Below are 21,511 nucleotides of genomic sequence, written 5' to 3'. Positions count from 1 at the left end.
TGGAAACTTTTCTGAAAGAACTAAATGTGTCTCTATATGAAAATTTATTTGATGCTGAAGCAAAAATTAGCCAATTTAATTGCGATGAGCTTTTTTTATTGTTGAACGAAAAGCTCAGAATTAACATTGAATCATTTTACCAGAAAAAAACATCAATTAGAAACACTTCGAAGCACTGGGTTGACAATGAATTGAAAAATGCAGCATCGAAAAAACACCGGTTTAAGAATTTTTTTAAAAAAACTGGAACCACTAAAGCCAGAAGTAAATTTGAATCTCAAAGCAAATTAGTTCGCAAAATGCTGAGTCAGAAAAAAAAGCATTTTATCAAAACAAATTACGATTGGAATCGAACAACAGCAGCAGAGAATTTTTCCGTCTGTATAATGACCTAACATGTGCTACTAAAAACAACGACCAGGAAGAAAAAACATAAATGTTGATGAATTTAACGACTTCTTGGCAAATATTGGAGAATAACTGGCGCGGAATTTTAATACTTTAAAAGAAGTAAAAGTCAGAAATCAAATTAACTCAATGTTTTTAGCTGATATAACGCGAAGTGAAATTTCAAATATAATCAAATCGCTAAAAACTTAGTTTAGTTTGGATACATATGGACTTAATCACTATTACTTGAAAAAAAAAATGTCCCGTTTCGCTTCCAGTTTTGACAAAACGTTTACAAAAATGCTTGGATAGACACGTTTTTCCAGACAGTTTAAAACTGCCAAAGTTAAACCTCTTTTCCAAGAAGGCAATGATCTAGACTCATTAAATTACAGGCCAATTTCTCTTTTACCAGTTGTAGGTAAAATTTTTGAGCGGGTCAATTAAAACAGAATGAACCAATATCTCACTAAGTATCAGTTACTACAAAATTGCCAGTTTGGGTTCAGATCAAAAAAGAGAACAATTGATGCTTCGATAACCCTAATAGAAGAAGTGCGTCAAGATTGGAATTTTAATACCACGAAGACACAGTGCAGATTCATTGACCTTATAAAAGCCTTTGATACAGTTGACCACATTCTTTTACTTAGAAATGTGACGCATATGGTTTTCGGGGACCTGTTTTTCATCTTCTAAAATCTTATTTGAAAAACCGACAACAATACGTTGCCACTAAAACCAAACGCTCTCAAATTAAAAATGTGAATTATGGAGTACCACAGGGATCCATACTAGGCCCGCTTCTTTTCATCATTTATATAAATGATATTGAGCTAAATGAAAATAGTGAAAAAAATCAGATTTTATATGCAGACGACAGTGTCATAATAACAATAGCTAGAAGCAGTGACTTAACCGGTAAATACCAAGAAGCGTTGGACAAAACAGCAAGTTGACTAGAAAAAAAAACAAAGCTGACTTTAAATGAAGATAAAAACAAAAACAATGATACTATCTAAGAAGAGAAGCGGTAAATCAGATGTCAAAATGAATGGAATAAATATTGAAGAAAAACAATCGTTCCGATACTTAGGTGTTCAAATTGACTCTAACCTTTCCTTTACTGACCATATTACAAAAATTTAAAATAAATTGTCGAGGTTTTCTATTGCAGGTTGAGGAAAGTTTTAGGTAGAGATCAACTATTGAAAGCAAATAACGCTTATGTGAAACCCATTTTACAGTACGGGGTTTTGGCTGCGTCAACAGATGAAACGAAATTAGAAACAATTGAACTTAAAATTAAACGGCTTATAAAAATTATTTGTTTTAAGAGAAGAAATGAAAGCATCGAACAGACAAAAACGCAAAATATACTTCGTAAAGGAATTACATACCTATAAGTTACTATGTAAGGTTTTGAGAAAAGAGTGCATATCGGCCTTTGTCCAGGAAACTGTAACTGAGACAAATTTGAATACAATTTTGAATAAGAGAGTTTTAGCTAGGCAGATACCTGTGCAATCAAAGGGTAATCAAAAAACTTCTGTAAAAGTTAGAATTAGAAAACTTTCCAACTTTGTTCTAAAATACTACCCAGATTTTGTAACTAAGATTCAGAGCTGCACACAATGTCAATTACAAACTTTTCAACCATGAGTTTTTGGACAGTTTTATTCTAGGAAATTATCAACTGTTTAACTCATTTTTGAGTAGAATTGGTATTTTAAAAAAAGATTTGCTGTCAAGGGTAGGTATACTGCTAAAAATTTCCCTTTTTTCGCTTCAAAAAAATTTTTTTTTTCTCTCCAAATCATTAAATCTTTTTTTTTATTTCTCGATTAACTATCGATATTAAAAAATAGCAGAAGTCATAGCAGGATCAGAGGCGCCTGAAAACGGGCTGCATAGTTCCACGGCGTTCTCGCAATGAGATTTCGTTTGGTTGTAATGTAGTAACTTTTGCAATGAATGGAATCTAATTTGCAAATAATTTTTCATGATTATTATTAAATTGCAGACGACATGGATATTCTCAAGTAGCCCAAGAAAAAAACTGAAAATGGGATCAATCGAAAAATTGTCATTCCTCTGGGAATTCTGAAAATTAAAATCCGCCTGCGAATTAAAAATCATTTCGTTTTTTTTTGCACTTTTGTTTTTGGAGAGCATAATTTGCCTCCCTTTCAGCAGAGAATTAATTTGAATCGAACTTGACCAGATCCCGAAAATCACACCGTAAAAATTGCATTTGAGAGTGAATTAATATAAGACTTTCTTAAATAAATCTCTTCGTTCATTACCACTTAAGTTATCTCAAAAACGAAGATGGAGTCATGTTAAAGCTTTCTGCTGTACGCTTACTTTGAAGATCTTCGAAATCAAATGGCTTTTTAGATTGAAAGTTCAACATTTCAAACATGAGATTTTTCATGTGTTCACAAATTTATAGATACTTAAACTCATGCAAGTTGAAAAAAGCTTCGTGGAATTTTATAATTTACAACAAGGATTTCCGATTTCCCAACTTCAAACAGGCCAATCTTAAGCAAAGATGAACAAGAAAAGCCGGTAACTGTGCAAGTAGCATAAACTGTTCCGACCATTGTCATAAAATACAAAAAGATTTTTTTTTTTTCAAATTAGTGTCGTTTTTTTTCTGTGAGGTGGGTGTGATCTGAACAAAAAGTAGAACTTGGGAAACATTGATAGGCATAGTAAAACTGGCAAACAAGACAACAATTTTGTAAACAAAAGAAACAAAAAATCACCAAATTTAAAAAAAAAATCAGCTCGATTGCTTTATTTGTTCGAATTTGGGCTAAGAATCAAAAATTTCCCAGGAGCGAAGCTGATATTTGCACCATTTGCACTAAAAAAATGAACGACTATCATTGAAATTGGAAAAAAAATACAAAATTGGAAAAAAAACTTCAACAAATCAATTTTATCAAAACTTTTTTTTTAATTGCAAAAAATGCCAAAATATCCGGAAAAAATTACTTTTTCCATTTGAAACTTTTGGAACGCTAGAAAGAAGACGAACTTTAAAAAATCCTTTCTACGGGAACTAAGACGAAGAAAAATAAGAAGATGGACAATACTCTAAGAGAGCCGAAAAATATAAATTTGCAAAAAATGGGTCCCAAAAAGAATCAAACCCCCGGGCGCTGTCGTCTCAAAAATTGATGTTTCAGCAACCTAGAGCAAAGCTGAAACTTCAACAAATTTGGACTACGTGATTTAAGCCAAAAATAAACAAAATCTAGTTTGGAAAAAATTGGTCCCGGACGGATACGAACTAAAAGCATTTGCCGTCCCAAGCAGGTGTGTTACCTCTATGCCAGATGGTTGAATTAATTTATAATAATGCCTTCGTAGACAAAACAGTCAAGTCAAAATGCCACAACAAAGCTTCATGGAAAAAAAACGAAAAATTTGGCAATTAAAACATTGCGCTGTGCCATCACCTTGAATGGATGCAAAATGAAATTGCTCAAAAAATTATGCCGTTGAGCAGCTTTAAAATTTATTTTGCAACTGATAGTTTTAGTGTGCAGAGGAACAAAAAAATCCATGAAATATAGTTACAGTTACTTTCTTCGAAATTAAAATGAACTAGCGTGTAACGCACCTTCGTACTCCGAATTTTCAACAACTCATATAAAACCGCATATATTGGAATAAAGATATTATGACAATTATAGGTCTCGTATTACAAATTTTGCAAAGTTTTTATTCTAGTTTTTTCTTCGGCTACCACGGAACGGGAAAAAGCCAGGTTGCTGTCCTGCTGTCTGGCCAATAGTGGCGACTGGCTTTCGGCTGTCCCTTTAAAGGCCCTCGGTCTCTCCTTGTCTGCCGCTGCGTTCAGAGTCGCCTTTAGCTTCCGACTAGGCATACCCCTGTTAAGCGAAGAGTCCTCATGCCCTTAGTGCTTCAAGAGCTTGGATGTCTTCGGCGACCACACCATCGCCTGTTCCTCCGGTGGTGACCGCATCCACCGCCACGACCGTTTACGCGACACTATTCACAACCTTGCTTCCAAAGCCGCCCTTTCTCCAGTCCTTGAGAAATCTTATCTCATAGAATCGCGTTCTCGTCCAGGTGACATTTTCCTACCTTGCTGGTCTCACGGTCGTCCCGCCGCCCTACCGTCACCGTTATAAGTTCCGAGCAGCCTGGCACCCTCTCGCATGCTGGAACTTCAGCCGGTTACGAACTTGAAATTTTTGACGAACGAATGATTGTCAAGCATGAGGTAGGTGTCACTTTCATTCCTCTATCCGCTGAAACTCTCGGTTGCTGGTCCCCGTTAGCCACCAAGAATCTCCGCCCATGTCGCCTCTATGGCTGCCTTGCGCTCCGCAAACCGTGACCACAGGCTAGCTGATACGTACTTTTTACAAGCAGCTGCTCGTGTTTTGCATAAAGGTAATGCGACGTTACTGCTGGCCAGGTATAGGTGTTAACGGTCCCACTCCTCACTGCACATAAACTATTTTCTCACCCAAAATTTGTTAAATTGTGCAGTTGTACTCCGGTTACTAGTCTATACATTTTTGGATACCTGATACTTGTTTCGAATATATTCTTTGTTTGCTAAATGGAAAGCAAATTTTATTCTCGAATCACTAAAATTATAATTGAAAATTAAAAGTTTTTCATACAATTTTTGAAGAACCATAAGATTTTGTGTAAAGTTTTATAAAAGTTCTTTGGAAAAAATTAAATGATTTAAGAAACACCACATCTGGGAAGCTTAAAGCAATTGAGCAGTCAAATTTGGACGCAAGATTTGCAACTCCTGAGAGTACTCTTACAGTACCCAGCTACAACGTTGGAAAATTCTAATTGTGAGAAACTTCAACCTTAAGTTTTCTTAAAAAAAGGGTATTTTTTTTAAGAAACCAGAAAAATGTCACATCTCGAAAATTAGCAAGATATGCGCAATTCTATTTAAAGGCAATATTCGCAATCATTGACAGTACTCTGACAGCACACAACTATAGGGTTGGGAATTTACCTTTAGTGAATTATTTTGTAATTTGAGTTTTCTGAAAAATTCCAAAAAATTGTCGTTGCTCTCAATTTAAAAAGATTTGGGCATTCTTAACTGAAGGCCGAATTCGCTACCCCTGAGATTAATCTGACAGCCCCCAACTACAGGTTAAAATTTCAAATTTTGAAAAAAAAATTTAATTTTCATGAAAATTTTTTAAAAAAAATCACAAGAAACGTCATATCTGGAAAACTACAAGATTTTGAGCAGTCATATTTGAAGGCAAAGTTCGCAACTCCTGAGAGTAACCTGACAGAGCCTCACTACAGAGATGGTAATTCCAAATTTAGTGAAAATTTTTATATCTACGTTCTCTGAAAAATTTTCAAAAAACCCTAAAAAGCGTCACATCTCGAAAACTAAAGGGATATGAGCAGCCATATTCAGAGAAAATACTGGCAACCCCTGAGAGTTCCCTCAAAATTTCCAACAACGGGATTGAGTTCTTCAAAGTTCTGGAATTTTTCAAAATCTAAGTTTTTGAGAAATTTTGAAAAGATAAAAATAAAACGTCATATCTCGAAAACTACTAGGATTTGAGCAGTCATACTTGGTGGAAAATCTTGCAACTCCTGAGAGTACTCTGACAGAGACTCACTACAGAGATGGGAATCTCAAATTCTGAAAAAAATTTATTTATCGAAGTTTTCCGAAAAATTTTGAAAAAAAAATCCTAAAAAAACGTCATATCTCGAAAACTACAAAGACTTGAGCAGCCAATTTCAACGACAAGCTTCGCAACTCCTGAGAGTGCCCTCACGAAATCCAACAACAGGATTAAGAATTTCAAAATTTTGGAAATTTTTAAAGTTAATTTTTTTGAAAATGAAAAAATCATTAAAAAAATCATATCTCGTAAACTACAAGGATTTGAGAAGTAAGATTTGGAGGCAAGATTTGCAACCCCTGAGAGCACTCTGACAGCACCCAGCCACAGGGTGAAATTTCAAGCATTGAGAAATTGTTTTAAATTGAATTTTCCAGAAAAATTTTGAAAATTGCCGTATCTCGCAAACTTAAAGGATTTGGTTATTCATTTATGGAGGCCAAAATCGCAAAACCTGGTAAACCCTGACAAAATCCCACTATTGGTTTGCTTACTTCAAACTTGATGACATAAACACTGAAGTTGAACAGAAAAATTGAAAAAAAAATTAACCATAGCAATATACGTTATAGTTTAGACGTGCAAAAATTCTTTTGTTAAACATGCAAAAATAATACGTTGAAAAAGCTTAAGCATGGCGAGAGTTAAGCCAGCATTTAAATATATAATAGATAGATAACAGATAGATGAAAAAGCAGGTATACAGACAGACAAACTTTATTTGACCTCAAAAAATTGATGACCTTGCGGAAACTTCATTGAAAAATTTTCTTAAGCCTTGCAAAATATGATAAAGCTTAACCGTTAAAAAATTCTCTCGTTAAACATGCAAAATTAGTATAGATAGATAGATAGATAGATAGATAGATAGATAGTTATAGAAATATAGATATTAATGGATAAAACAACGAAACCAATTAAGCCAACAAAAAAATCAAAGCTGAAGACCCAGTAACTCGTTAACTCGAAACACACTAAGTCTAGACCAAGAATTAGAGCTGCTAAAAGGGCAACTTGGGTGAAACTGGAGATTGTCCAGAATTAAATTATACTAGCGTTTAATGCACCTTCGGGGCTTCGAAATTTTTCGACAACTCATGAAAAACCGCACATATTGGAAACAACATCTGCTAACTTTTAGTGTACTCTGACTGCACCCAATTTCAGGGTTGGTAATTTCGAACTTTTAATTTTTTTTTCAATTCCCATTTTAAAAGCACCATCTCGAAAAGTTAATGAGGCTCTGGAGAAATTCGGAGGCCAGATTTGCAACCACTGAGAGTCCCTGAGAGCACCCTACTATAGGGTTAGGATTCTTGTGAGTTTTTTTGAACCTAAGAATTTTGAAAAAAAGAATGAATTTAAACTTTCTGAAAATTTAGAAAAAATCACAAAAAACGTCACATCTCGGAAACTACAAAGAATTGAGCAGTCATATTTGAAGGCAAGAACCGCAATACTTGAGAGTACTCTGACAGGACCTAACCACCGGGTTGGGAATTTCAGAATTTTGAAGAATAATAATAATATAAGTTTTCTGAAAAGTTTTGAAAAAATCACAAAAAACGTCATATCTCGAAAACTACAAAGAATTGAGCAGTCATACTTGGAGGCAAGATTCGCAATCTTTGAGAGTACTCTGACCGGACCTAACTACATGGTTGGGAATTTCAGATTTTTAAAAACTGATAATAACTTAAGTTTTCTGAGAATTTTCGAAAAATCACAAAAAACGTCATATCTCGAAAACTACAAAGAATTGAGCAGTCATATTTGGAAGCAAGATTCACAATTTTTGAGATTACTCTGACAGGACCCAATTACAGGGTTGCGAATTTCAGATTTTGCGAAAAAAAATTAAGATAAGTTTCCTGAAAAAATCACAAAAAACGTCATATCTCCAGAACTACAAGGAATTGAACAATCATATTTGGAGGCAAGATTTGTAACTCCTTAGAGTATTCTGACAGCCCCCAACTACAGGGTTGGGAACTTCAAGTTTTGTAAATTATTTTGTTTTTTGAAATTTCTGAAAATTTTTGAAAAAATTGTCTTGTCTCGTCAACTAAAATGATTCGAGCATTCAAAATTGGAGGCCAAATTCGCAATCCCTAATTCGATATTGGGCTGCTTCATTTAAACTCGGTAAAATAACCACTATATCAAATTAGAAAATCGAAAAAAAAATCTTAACCTTTGCAATACACAATATAGCTTAAACATGCAAAAATAATACGTTGAAAAGCTTAAACATGGCGAGATAGTGAAGCCCGCATTTAAACATAAAATAGATAATAGATATGGGGAAAAGACTACTACCCCATTGCATTACCTGATTTTGTGTGGTGAAAAAAAAAGAAAAACTAAAACACACCTGAATACAAAGTTCGTTCCCATTTTAATAAACGGTTATCCCCTTTTTAATAATCGTTCCTCACCATTTTAATTCATGAACAATAAATTCATATTACACTTGGGAAGTGAATGAGCACTTAGTGAAAAATGAACAAACAACGAAAACTAAAACGCTATTCGGCTTCAGATATAGGATTCTTGAGAAATACAAACTTTGCACGCAGGCAAAGCTGAGCTTCGCACCACTGGCGATACAAAATAAAATCTTTAAAAACAATTTAAAGATAATGTCTCAAACGAAAAGTGAAAATCTTGAATGAATTCTGAAGAAACCCTCAGCAAAGAAATCAGGAAAAACCTTTTTGCAAATAATATAAATACCAATTATCTAAAACATAAGACAGATTCTGACGTCATAAATTTAGTTCATTTTTTCTCATAACCAATAAATGGAAACGATAAAAAAAGCGAGATCCAAAAATTCCTAAATTTACAGGAAAACTTTGCTTAAACTCTTGCAACCAGACAACCTGCATATCTTACAAGAAGAATTGAGGATAAAAAAGCCCAATATATTATGTGCTATCAAGTAAGATTGTAATGAACACAGAGGCAAAGCTGTGCTTCGCACCACTTGCAATACAAATACGAATGACTATGAAAAACAAACGGAAAAAAATCGTTTTTGTAAAAAAAAATTACAAAAGCCCAAAATAGCCTAAACAAATTGCCTGCACCGTCAGACACTATAGAAAGAGCTTTGGGAACGCTATACAGAAGCCAAGTTTCCAAACAAATAGTCCTTTCTGCGGAACCAAGCAGACAAAGAAAAACATGTCTCAGTTGGAACCAATCCCCCGGTCTTTGTCGTCTGAAGTCTCAAACATGGGGATTACAGCAACTTGGAACAAAGCTAAGCCAAGCTACGGGAACTAAGCCGACAAAAACAAACCGAGGGACGATGATCCGAAAAAGAAAAAACTCTAGTTTGCATAAAAAAAGGCCCCGTCCGTATTGAACCGCAAATCTTTGCCGTCTCAAGCAGTTGTTTTACCTCTACGACAGATGCGCCGGATGGTTGATTCCATTTGAATTTATAATTACCAATCGGTAACAAAGCCGAAAAAACCCTTCAAGCCGAAAAGAAATACAAAAACTCTAACTTATAGGAAATGTCAAGTCCCTTCCCCTCAGAGCTCACACATGCATACAAAATCCACTAAGTCGATATTAATTAGGCCGAAATTATTAAGCCGATAAAGAAAGACAAAAAAACAGAAACTTTAACCAATGTGAAAAATGAACTTCTATTCATACGGATTTTTAAATTGCTAAAAACAACTGCAGTTAAAATTGTTTACAGCTAAAGTAAACAATTCTTTGATGTGGCAACTAAGCCGAAAACACATAAGGAGACAAATATTGGGCCGAAGTTTTTTTGAACCGGAACAATTACTTTAAAAAAAAAAAATTGGTCCTGGTCAGATTCGAACCCTCGACCTTTGCCATCCCAGGCGTATTCGTTTCCACCAGGCTAAGTGAGCAAGAGACTCTACAAAATTTGAATTCATTATGCACCAAGGTGCCACCATTTCAATCAGTCCGGTAAGTCCTGTGCATAATTTTGTTCACGGGAAAAAAGTCTAGTACGCGATTTCAATACTCTTGCTATAGGCAAGGGTAAAAAATGAAAAATAAATGCAAGTTTTAAACAATTGCCGCAAAAAAACCATTTCAACAATTGCCACAAGTCTAATGAGTCGAGTGCATAAAGTTATTTACGGGAAAAAAGTCTAGTACCCGATTGCAATACTCTTGCTATTGCAAGGGTAAAAAAATGGAAATAAAATCAAGTTTTAAGCAATTGCCGCAAAAAAAAACCATTTCAACCATCGCCACCAGTTCAATGAGTCGAGTGCATAAAATTGTTTCGGGAAAAAATTCTAGTACCCGATTGCAATACTCTTGCTATCGAAAGGGTAAAAAAATGAAAATAAACTCAAGTTTTAAACAATTTTTGCGGAAATTGTTTAAAACTTGCAATTATTTTTCAAGTTTTTACCCTCGCAATAGCAAGAGTATTGCAATCGGGTACTAGACTTTTTCCCGTAAACAACTTTATGCACAGGACTAATTGAACTGGTGGCAATTGTTGAAATGGTTTTTTTCTTAGCATTTTCGCCAGAAAGAACCGAACTTCTGATTTTCGTGCGAAACTCGTCACAACCTTTCGTACACAAAACAGTCAAATCAAAATTGCAAAACAAACTTTCTGAAAAACTATGAATTTTTTTCGAGTAAAATTAGACATGAAATCAATACGCTATGCCATCAACTTGAATTGATTTCGAGTAAAACTGCTCTAAACTAAAATACACCAAACCAATTAATACCTTTACTAATTCTATGCACTTGTAGAGCAAGAAAATAAAGCAAAAACCTGGCCTCCAAAAACAAAAACAGAAAATTCAAATGCAAAAAAAATTCTAGCACAAAGTTTCAAAAAATTCTTTTCTAACATAAAATTTCGGCGCGTATAAGAACCAGAAAAACATGAACTGCATTTAAAACTTGACAAAGAAAAAAGTTATTGAAAATTCTACCAAAAAATTTGCAGAATTAAAAACCTGGCAAGCCGACAAAAATTGAGTCGAAATCATTCGAGCCGACAAAAAAACCAGTTTATATCAAAAAAATTTTTTGGCTGTAGACTCAGTATCCTTTCAGTAGCTCTGGAACAGCTGTTTAACTGCAGCTGTTAAGCGTGCAACGTGCTAAAAATAGAGATCCTGTGAAGAAAGTTTGTTACAGGGAAAAAAGTTACAGAAAAAACAAAATGAGTATATTATTCCAGAGCTGATTAAGAATTTATATTTTAATTTAATTATAAAACATTATATCGAACTGTGACATCAATAGCCTGATTTTTGGTTGCACAATTAGTGTTTATTCATCCAAAAGTTAATTTAAGTCTGTAAACAATTTTCACGCAATTTGCACTTAAGTTACTGTCAAGTTACGTCTAAATTCAGTTACTTTCTGATCGCCTAATTTGCTTGACGTCTAATTTCCTACACCCCTAATGAACCAATAAAAATAAAACGGTTGAACTAATTCTGTAATTCAGCTAGGCAACATTACCATACTTGGAACAAATAAAATGAAATAGACATAATTTACAATAAATCTTCACAAATATTCGGCAAAAAAGATAGTTAATAAACATTTTTTTAAATAATGAACAAAAAAGACGTAGAACTAATTTGTAAACTTGATAAAACTAAATCACGGAAATTTCAAAAACATGGAAACATTTTACTCTATATTTGCAGAAGACGCTTTCTGTTCTCACTTTGACAAAGGTTCGTTTTTGGTTAAACAATTCTGTTCATCCCATTCTTAAAAGCTATCGTATTTGCTTATAGGCCGTCGAAATACCGGCGAGCTGTTCTTGGTGGACGATTGCTTCCGTCGATTGCATATTTCTCAACATCATCTATTAACAAACAAATTATTTATTCCTGAATATAATGGTACCGCCTTATCCCGCTTATGGTAGTAACTATTCAGGCAGTATCAGAAAAAAACACTATTTTCGGAAAAAGTTCAACTTTCGAATTTTAAAATAAAAATAGATAGAGTTAAAGATCTTTGAATTTCAAGAACAATTTACGATCGACTCTTTTTTGATATGAGCAACTTAATTTGAGAAAACTGAATCAGTTGATATATTTTTTATTCCGCTGGGGAAATCTGAAAACTAAATGCCACTTTCTTAACTAGAAGTCGATCCTGTTTTTCGTGACCTGTACACTTTTGCTGTTCGATGGGGAGTTTGCCTTCCTTTTGACGGGAATGAACAAAACCCAAAAATAAATCAAAGATCAAACGGCGAAAAAGTACATTTGAGCCTCATTAAATTTTAAAACTTTTCCTAAAAAAAACAATCGAGACCTATACAAGAGTCTTCACTACGTGAATCGACAATTAGTCAAAACCAATAAGCTGGAAATATTTACATCTAAAACCTATTACATACCTGCATATGGATCTTCTGAATAAGCTACTCTCGTCCTGCTAGACAGACGTGAACTAACTCTCTCTGGCTCTAGTTCTGGCTTCTTTCTCTTCTTCTCAGCCTCTCGTCTCCCCCTTCTACCCCTCTTCTTTTTTCCTCCCCATGGGTTCTCTTCATCGTCTTCAAACTCCTCTTCTGAGAGTTCTTCGTCTGAGCTGAAATTCTTGATAAGTTTAAGCAAGAAAACTAGATTTGAAAAGAAAAGAATACATTCCTTATTTTGTTAAAGATGCCGGAGTTGTTTAAGAGTCACGCTAATTTCTAAGCCCATGAAAAAATTAATTGTGTAATTATGGGAAAGCAACGGATCCCAGTTAGGAAATCAAGTTCTTGTATATACTTTCTACCTAACAAACATAGCCAATCGAAGATTGGAAAAGAGTAATGAATGCAAGTAAACATAATAAAAAACACTGACTTCCTTGAAAAAATCTCAAACTATCGAATTTCAAAGAAAAAATAGACGCCCTTTAAGCTCTTTGAATATCGAGAACAATTCATGATTGGCGCTTTTTTGATAACATGAACCCAACTTGAGAAAACTGGATCAATAGGTAAAGTTTTATTCCGCTGGGAAATCTTAATTATAAATTCCACTTTCGAAACTAGAAACCGTTCACGTTTTTCGCGCCATTTCCACGTTCGTATTTGGAGAGTGCATTTTACGTCACTTTCAGCAGATGAATTTCAATCAAAAAGTGCATTATACCTAAGTGCATCAATATTTTGAGACTTTTTCCTGAAAAATAAAACAAAAAAATCAGCAAGAACTATATAAGAGTCTTTACTAAGTTCATTACTCTTTAAAATAAACGGACCTAATTAAAAAAACAAACATGAACACAGAGGCGAAGCTGCGCTTCGCAAACACTTGCGAGAACGCGACCAAAAAGCAGCTCTATCAAGTAACTTAAAAAAAAGTAGAAATAAGCCTCGATTCGCAAAAACTAGAGGCTAAGCAAAAACTCGAATTACCAAAAATCTGCAACCTAGCAAATTAGAGTCTCATGCACTAACCAGTCAGCCACGGATGCTTAAATTCCCACTAACTAGCCACCAATAATGCAGCTACATATGCTAATAAATTGCCAATTCGATGCAGCAAAAGTAGCATCACATACAAAAAGATACACTTTGTAAAAAAGATGTAAAAAAATCGCAAATCATAAAGTCACATTATGTAAAAATTTTGCATTTCGAAAAATTGCGAGATATATTAAGAAAAAAAATTTCTGAAATCGAGATTTTATTATTGTTATATTGTTTGAAACAAATAGCTTTCTTCTGTTCACTAAATGAATTAAAAATGCATCAACTGTGTAAACTTTTAACTATTTGAATGTCAAAGCACATGTTATCAATAAGCTGCAAAGGTGCAACTACATATCAAGGTGCAACATAATATCAAAACATCATATTTTCAATTCGATGCAGCAAATTCGACGCAGCAAATATTGTTGCTTGAAGTCGCAACAATAATTGCGACTTTGTCGCAACAATATTTGCGACTTAGGTTGGAAAAAAAGAAAGTTCGTACTATAACATATTGCTTCGCAAGTGAGAACAATTCTGTTAACTTAGATTAAATGATTCAGTACTGCTGAAAAAAATAAATAAAAAAATGTGCAACTTACCTTAATTTTTCATCACTGAATTCGTCTGCACAGAAATCTTCATCTACTGTGTATTTTGTACCTTTTGAGGTCTGTCTTTTTTCTCGATTACATCTTCCATCAAACCCATTCACACTCTTTTCAAATTCATTTACATCACAATCAAGTGTCCTTTTACATTCATCATGAAGATCTTCTCCTTTTTCAAGGTCATTTTCTACATCACTTTCGGCATCGTCATAGTATACGTAATCATTCTGTGTTAAAAGTGGTCTTCTAGGTTTCTCGATATACACTTGTTTTTCCAGATCGTGAGAACTTTTATCATGTTGTAGCTTTTTTTCGGACATGTCTTTGCGGTTCATATTTGTAGGGTTTTCTGTATATTCATGAGTTTCACCTATATTGTGTCTCGCAGTTGGGTCTGAATGCATATGGCGAAGTTTTTCAAGTTTGGCAATTTTCCCCACTAAAAATATCAGCAAGTAGAAAAGTTAGGATGGCATTTTAGGCTATATTACATCTCTTAAAGAAGTTTGAATCTAACGATTAAATTTAAAGAATAAAAAAAAATTATCTTCTAATTTGATCCATTTCTAATCAAACTAAGGATAGAACTCACCTTTGACTGGTGATCGCCTACCATTTGAGTGAACAGTTGACCCATTAAGCCCAGTTTCTATTCGTTTCGACTCCATTTCTTGCAAAGATTTTAAGTTGGGTTCCACTGGCATTTCGGATGTTTTCCGATCTCCATCACAACTCGTTTCCGCAATTAAATTCGAGAATATTTCCGAGCTGGGCACTAAATGATTATCAATTCTACTTCTCGCAACATCTCGCTCTCTCGGGAAATTGTCTTCGTCAACATTCGCTTCGTCTGTGCTGGAATGACTATTGCAGTTCTCGTTAGCATTTTCGATTTCGGCTTCTGAATTGTAGTTGGAATTATATTGCTGTTTTGAGTCTTCATCCTGATTGAATTCCGACTCCGGTTGCAAAAAGTTCAATCGCCTTGAAGATCTAAATCACGAATAGTAATCACGCTTTTTGTGCATGTTTCGCTGTAAATTTTTCAAACAAAAATTACACTAAGAGTAGCTATCGCAGAAAACAAGTCAACAGGTAAAATCCAAAAATTGAATACAAAAATTAAGGGTTATTTTCAAAAATTAACGTCTATACCGAATAAATCAACAGGAATTTAGAAGAATCACAAATAAACCCTTAACAAAACCTTCTCAATCTGGATTTCAAAAGACCTTCGACCAATAACACACAAATCTGTTAACAAAAATTACCACTATTTTAGAACCTGATAAAATTTGGTTCACGATAGTTCAGTAAGACAATTTATCCACCAGGGAATGGACCAACATAGGAGCTGTACAGCTCATTACGGAGAACCGCTGTTGCGCCCCTGCTTAAGAACATGCAATTTTTTTTGGTTATTTTTCTGGGCTAGGTAATGTCGTCTCACGCAACGAGCACGGCTCATGGTGGTCCTCGAACATCCTACCTTTCGATTGAGCGGTGGAGGTAACCACTTCACCACCGCTCCCCATTGTAGAACTGTACCCAATAACTATCTGTACATTTAGACGGATGAGAGTTATTTAGAAAGTTGTTTTTTGAAAACTCACCGCATTCCATATTTGGACGGTGAACCCTCTGCCCTGTTAGATGAGGAATTGTCTGAGGAGTACCCATTAACCGATTCTCCTTTCATCGGTGAGTTATGTGCCCTGATTGCGGCTTTGATCTCTTGGTCGAAGTCGTTGTAGCCGTAATTGACTCTTTTCTTCTCTCTGAGACTTCGACCTTGTGATATCGGAGACATTTGATGGCCAAAGAGATGAGAAAAATCTTGTTTCTAAAAGTTTAGATTCAAAAGTGAGCTTTGGTTCAGTTGTTTTACGAAAAAAAAATCCAATCTGTGTGTGAATTTGCAAAAACAGAAGCCATGGAAATTTATTATTTTTACCTCTTCAAGTGACTGTTGTTGTTGAAAGTTGACATATGAAGGGAATCCAAAAGGAACATGAGACGATACATACTTTCTAAAACAATTGGATATTCCACTTTTCATATATGACAGGGCTAGAGAAGCAAAAAATGAAAACTTCGGAATTGAGATATCGAAATGAATCTATTCTACATGAGTTCTATATAATAAACATTAATACATGCATATTCTGTTAATTGGGCTCTCAAAACACATTAATACTTGCAGATAATTAGTACAGTGTTCACAACTAATCTCTTCACGAACCTCCTCCTGTTGGTATTGGCAATCTGCAGCTGCACTGCTTCTAGAATGGCCCTTAATTCCACGATCAGTTTCTCGTGGCAACAAGACGGGCAGAACCACTCCTACAAAATTTAGTACGTTTTTCTAAGATAAACATAGCCAACTGACAGTTGGAAAAGAGTAATGAACGCAAGGAAACTGAAAAAAAACTTTTGAATGTCGAAGAACAAAACAGATGTCCTTAAAGCTCTCTGAATTCGTGGAACAATTAATCATAGACATTTTTTTGTTAAAATTAACTCAATTTGAGAAAACTGGATCAATAGGTTAAACTTTTATTTTGCTGGGAGAGCTGATAATTAATTTCCATTTTCGAAATTGGAAGTCGATCATGTTTTTCGTGACCTTTTTTGCTGTACGATTGTGGAGTTTGCCTTCCTTTAAACAATGGAAACGCACTGAACTTGAAAATAAATCACAAGTCGAACCGCGAAAAATCAAAATTGAGCGTGAACAAATTTTAAGACTTTTTCCTGAAAAAAAAATCAGCAAGACCTACATAAGAGTACTCACTACGATCATTACTCTTTAAAAGACTGCTCGTATGACGACAAAATGAAAGTAAAGTAGAGTTTGTTAATTTTCAAATAAAATATCCAGCCCCTTAACAAACCATGTTGAATAGAATGAGATATGTTTTTATGTGATATTATTTTGACCACAAAGATTGAGTCCGGAATGATTTCTGAGCCGGATTGTTCACCGGTTGCGGGACGCGTTACTGAAAATAGCACAAAATGTTTATCTCAATTTGCTTAAGATTTCCATAACTACACAAAAAATCACAGGTCAAATAATCTTTTACCGAGGCAATTTTTACAAAGGCTACTGAGGATACTTTTTACACAGGCATTTACTGACTTGTTCAGGTATGACGAAGAGAGGTGGTCTGAGACATGCCATGTGGAAGGACGAATCACATGAGTCACACAGAAGGATCGTGTTCGGTTTGCTCCTTTTCAAACACACTTTGCAGCCTTCGTAGTCTGAAAAAGAACAAAGATACTGTTACTAAAAGCTACTTGCGAACTTAAATATTATTCAGACCCACACTTACTACATTGCAAACCCTTCTATTTTCAATAGAAATATAGAAACACTTTTTTATTGAGTTAAATATCATTTCGAAAGTATTGCTTGAAAAAAATCACCTTCTTCGCCTGGGTAAATCACTTCCTCGTCATCTTCCGAATCAGATCTGTCCTCTCTTTCAGTTTCATCATCCGAATCTTCTTTCTTTTTCTTTTTCTTACTTTTCTTTCCCTTCTTGCTTTTGCTTTTACTACTTTTATTGCCTTTTTTCTCAAGACTACTCGCAATCTTCGCCAATGGCACGTCTTCACTTGCCTCATTTGAGTTTAAAACTAAATTATCCTCGTGTTTTTCCAATGAATCCTCATTTTTCGCACTTAATTTCCTCTTTTTAGGAGGTGGCGTAACTTGAGTTTGGCTGTATATTAGTTTAAACGTATCTTCTACACTGTAGCATGTCTTCGCAGATCGACTCAGTCTTGAAGATCTGCGTTTTTCGTAATCTTCAGTCGAAATTTGTTGATTTTCAGTAGAAACTTCATTGAAAATTTTTTTTCGAGGACTGCCTCGTTTTGAGCTATTGTGCACGCAGTTTATGGTTTCAATTTTGTTGGGAGTTTTCAAGCCGTTTTCATTGAGACTTTCGTTTTCAGCTCTGTTTTTAGTTTCGCAATTACCTTCAAAAGCTTCAGATTGTTTTTGCTCTATAGCGCTGGTTTCTTCTTTTACACTAAGCTCTTCCGATTTAAAGACGTTTTGTTTCAATTGAAAAGCTTCTAAACTTGGAGCTTCTGTTCTAGCTGCATTTTCCGTAGTCTCTTCCTTTATTTCACCCTCAGCGAGCATCTTAAATAAAACTTAATATCAGATTATATCAAAATATTTAACTATTTTAAAATGAATCAATATGATTCGGATTTCAACTTAGATTGTAACTTAAATAAAACTCAAAATGAACGAAGCCATAATGGACAGAATCAATTTCAATGAGCCACAAATTGTAAGGATGATATAAATCTACTATTATGGAAAACGCTTTATTATGATAATATAAAAAAAATTGATAAATGGGTATCATCCACCTTTAAAATCCATCATCTCTCACAACTGAATTAATTAAATGAATTCATGTCTTAAACGGTTGCGTTTACCTTCGGTTCCTCCTTAGATATGTCAATTGACTCCAATTTTGGTTCTTCAAGTGTATTTTTTGAAATTTCATCTTCTTGATTTGTAGAAACCAATTTTAATGTCTCCGTTATTTCATTCTCAATTTGAGATTCCACTTTTCCATTTGGAAACTCAACTTCTGCTCTATTCAGATAACTTTCGGAAATTTGTTCTTGGGGTTCTACTTTGGGCGTGGTTGCAGTTTGCTTCAGTTCCTTGATATCCAATAATGAGAAGTCCCGATTCTCAAGTTTCGTCAGAATACACGTGAACTGCTCCACAGAACTAAAAAATGCTCAAATTTTAGTTTCCTTTTGCAATCCAGGATCAATTAATATAAAATGGCTCCTTTTCTAAACTTTTTCTCGACTTTCTGTTCAAACTTTGTGTTATTTTTTTCTGGAAAGGGCGAGTTGTCTTGATACTGAGACGCCTTTTTTCATGTTTTTGACAAATCCGAACTACGACTGAAAGAATTTCATTATGATACCACACTTAAACTCGACCAGCTTTCTCTGTGGTAGTCAAACTGTGATGCAAATAAAACTCTACCCCAAAGTTCCTTCACAGTTGGTGAAGTGGGCGGAACAACAAGAGATTCCGGTTGCTGCTCACGGAACACCATGTTCCGATCACAGTTTGAAATGCCTTGTAGGTTCATAATTACGACTGAAAAAGAGCTTTAATATGATACCACACTTAGCCATCTATGAGCTTTCCTCCAGGTACCAAAATCGTGGCGGACAAACCCACCTACGCCAGTTTTTCCCAGCCTTTCAAGAGTGGTCCGAACAACAAGTTGGAAGTTTCTTTGACAACTAGAACTGAATGAACTGACCGTGCTAGCAGTGTGAAACTATCCTCATTGTGATCATCCTGTTCCTCCCTGTAAAGCAACACATTGAAGTGAGTGTCTTCAAAGTACCAGTAGATGAGTCCCTTCTCATCACTGCCTACTGGTAGTATTCGCATATCCTCACTTGGCAGTGTCTCAACTAGCTGCCGGAATTTCTCATTGCGATCAAACTGCCTCTCGAGAAGATACTAAAAACAACTACATAAAGATCTCGAATAAAATATAATCTAAAGGAGATCTAAAAAACAAACTTATAAGGTCATAATATGTTCAAAAACTGAAAAAAAAAATCATTTTTCACAAGGAAAGATTTTTTCTCCGATAAGGTATACATTTTATTCCTAAAACTTAATTTTGAAACACCGTAGATAACAGAAAACGGCTTTTCAAATACACCAAGCTCAAAGTGAATAAAAAACTTGCATTTTTTTTCTTCAAAAACGTCACAAACCCTAATACTGCGAGATCTCGCAAACCCAACATTTTTGAACCATTTTCATGTTTTAGCTTCAAGGCTAAAAACAAGGTTATAATGTAAAGATATAATTCAAGTTAATAATTCATGGCAGCAAAACAACAATTGGGCTCAAATTTGACCCGGAAATTCCGAAAGTCAGGAGAAAATATTCACCTTTATAACATTCAGTCGACTGTTCATTGTGAGTTTGAGGAACCCGTTGCTATTGTTCTTCAGCATCCAAGAGTCCCACTCGTTCTGTCTGTGAAAAAACGAGCCCAGCTGATCCTGCCAGTTGTCCTTGTTCACCTTCTTGCCTACTCTCTTCAGTAGGTTCATCACAAAGTCAACCAAGTCTTCCCCTATGGCTGAAAAAAGAAAAAAATTATCCTAAATTATTTGAAATACCGCGAGTTTCATTTCATGCACTTTCCACATTTGTTTTCTTTAACAGTCTATTTCGAAATTTATGATAAAATTGTTGGTTCATTGGAAAATGAGAGGATAAATTTCTTGGTTCATTGGGAAAACAGATGATACAACAGACGAACTTTAAATCAGCCACAAGTGAACGGTGGTTGGTCTTTGTTAACCAAAAAGGGACCGAAACTGGCAATAAAAATCGGAAAATACCGAAACATTCAATCTCGCTCTTAATTTTAAAAGTGAACTATTTAAAAAATGTTTTTTTTTAAATACATGGGCTGTTTTCTGAACATTCCCTAAGCAACTCTTACGTGTATCATTGTGAAACCATTGCGATATTCTCTTGATATCTATATCGCCCACACACCCCAACAACAGAGCATAGTGGTACAGAAAGGACAGAATGGCCGCAAATGCCGGGTACTGTTCCGGCAATTTCTTCCTGTTGCGGGTAGGAGACGAAATATCCTGCACTACTGTCTCACTACTGTTGAAATCCAAGCGCAGCCCATTCATAATTGTTTATGGTTCTTTTGTCCTGGTGATATGAGCAAGAACCACAACTAATTTGTTGTGCTATCAGAAACGTTCTGTCAGACAGTACAGTGTGAATGCAGTTAATACATTGAGTTTTTTTCAGAACAGGGTCTCATTTTCAAGCAAACAGCAAACCTGAAAATAAAAAACTGGAAAAAAATCGAATCTTCAAAAAGCTTGGTCTCTTCATTAACATATGGCTCAATTGTTTATTTGAATATTAAAATTTCCTCATGAACAAGCCTCCATTATTGTGAAAAGACAAATAATAAACCAATAATTTATTCTACGCACAATTTAAATTGGTGATAGTCTATGATTGATTTTCATTTTCATTTTCAAAAGTGATTCCGAACGGGATCAGATTTGTCAGAAAAATGTCGGACAAAAAATTGCAAAATCAATTACTATGGGTATTCCAACACAAGATGTCAGATATGATTCGATATAAACAAGGGTTTGATCAATATAGTTTGATTAATTCTACTCTTAGATAATGATAAAGTGGAGCTCTGATCCCTATTCGAAATTTGGAAGTACAAAATAAAACGACCTTTGAGCTTAAATAAACTGCAGGTAACCAGTAGGTTAATACAAGATCTAGTATGACGAAC

The 21,511-nt window shown here is 34.8% G+C and overlaps 1 protein-coding gene across 1 annotated transcript; it reads right to left on the bottom strand.

The window, feature by feature from the left end:
* Positions 1 to 11,525: 11,525 nt before the first annotated feature.
* On the bottom strand, positions 11,526 to 21,040 carry LOC134847898 (remodeling and spacing factor 1-like). Its single transcript, XM_063865160.1, has 13 exons — positions 20,672 to 21,040; positions 20,109 to 20,302; positions 19,460 to 19,665; positions 18,603 to 18,906; positions 17,571 to 18,297; positions 17,281 to 17,405; positions 16,381 to 16,481; positions 16,093 to 16,168; positions 15,752 to 15,981; positions 14,731 to 15,131; positions 14,130 to 14,577; positions 12,457 to 12,650; positions 11,526 to 11,913 (listed from the first exon to the last, which is right to left on the bottom strand). Exons 1-13 carry the CDS (start codon positions 20,874 to 20,876, stop codon positions 11,837 to 11,839), a joined length of 3,288 nt encoding a protein of 1,095 aa, XP_063721230.1. The 5' UTR covers positions 20,877 to 21,040; the 3' UTR covers positions 11,526 to 11,836.
* Between the last annotated feature and the right edge of the window lie 471 nt (positions 21,041 to 21,511).

Source organism: Symsagittifera roscoffensis, chromosome 6 (assembly GCF_963678635.1).
Source record: "Symsagittifera roscoffensis chromosome 6, txSymRosc1.1, whole genome shotgun sequence".
NCBI lineage: Eukaryota > Metazoa > Xenacoelomorpha > Acoela > Convolutidae > Symsagittifera > Symsagittifera roscoffensis.
Note: the sequence above shows the minus strand (reverse complement) of the source record. Positions and strands in the feature narration are given on the sequence as shown.

Coding starts and splice junctions, on each gene's coding strand:
- LOC134847898 (XM_063865160.1), bottom strand. CDS start 20,876: ATGAATGGGCTGCGCTTGGATTTCAACAGTAGTGAGACAGTAGTGCAG. Junction 17,406..17,570: donor GATTTACCCAGGCGAAGAAG/GTGATTTTTTTC, acceptor GTTCTTTTTCAG/ACTACGAAGGCTGCAAAGTG. Junction 15,132..15,751: donor CCGTCCAAATATGGAATGCG/GTGAGTTTTCAA, acceptor TTCGTGATTTAG/ATCTTCAAGGCGATTGAACT.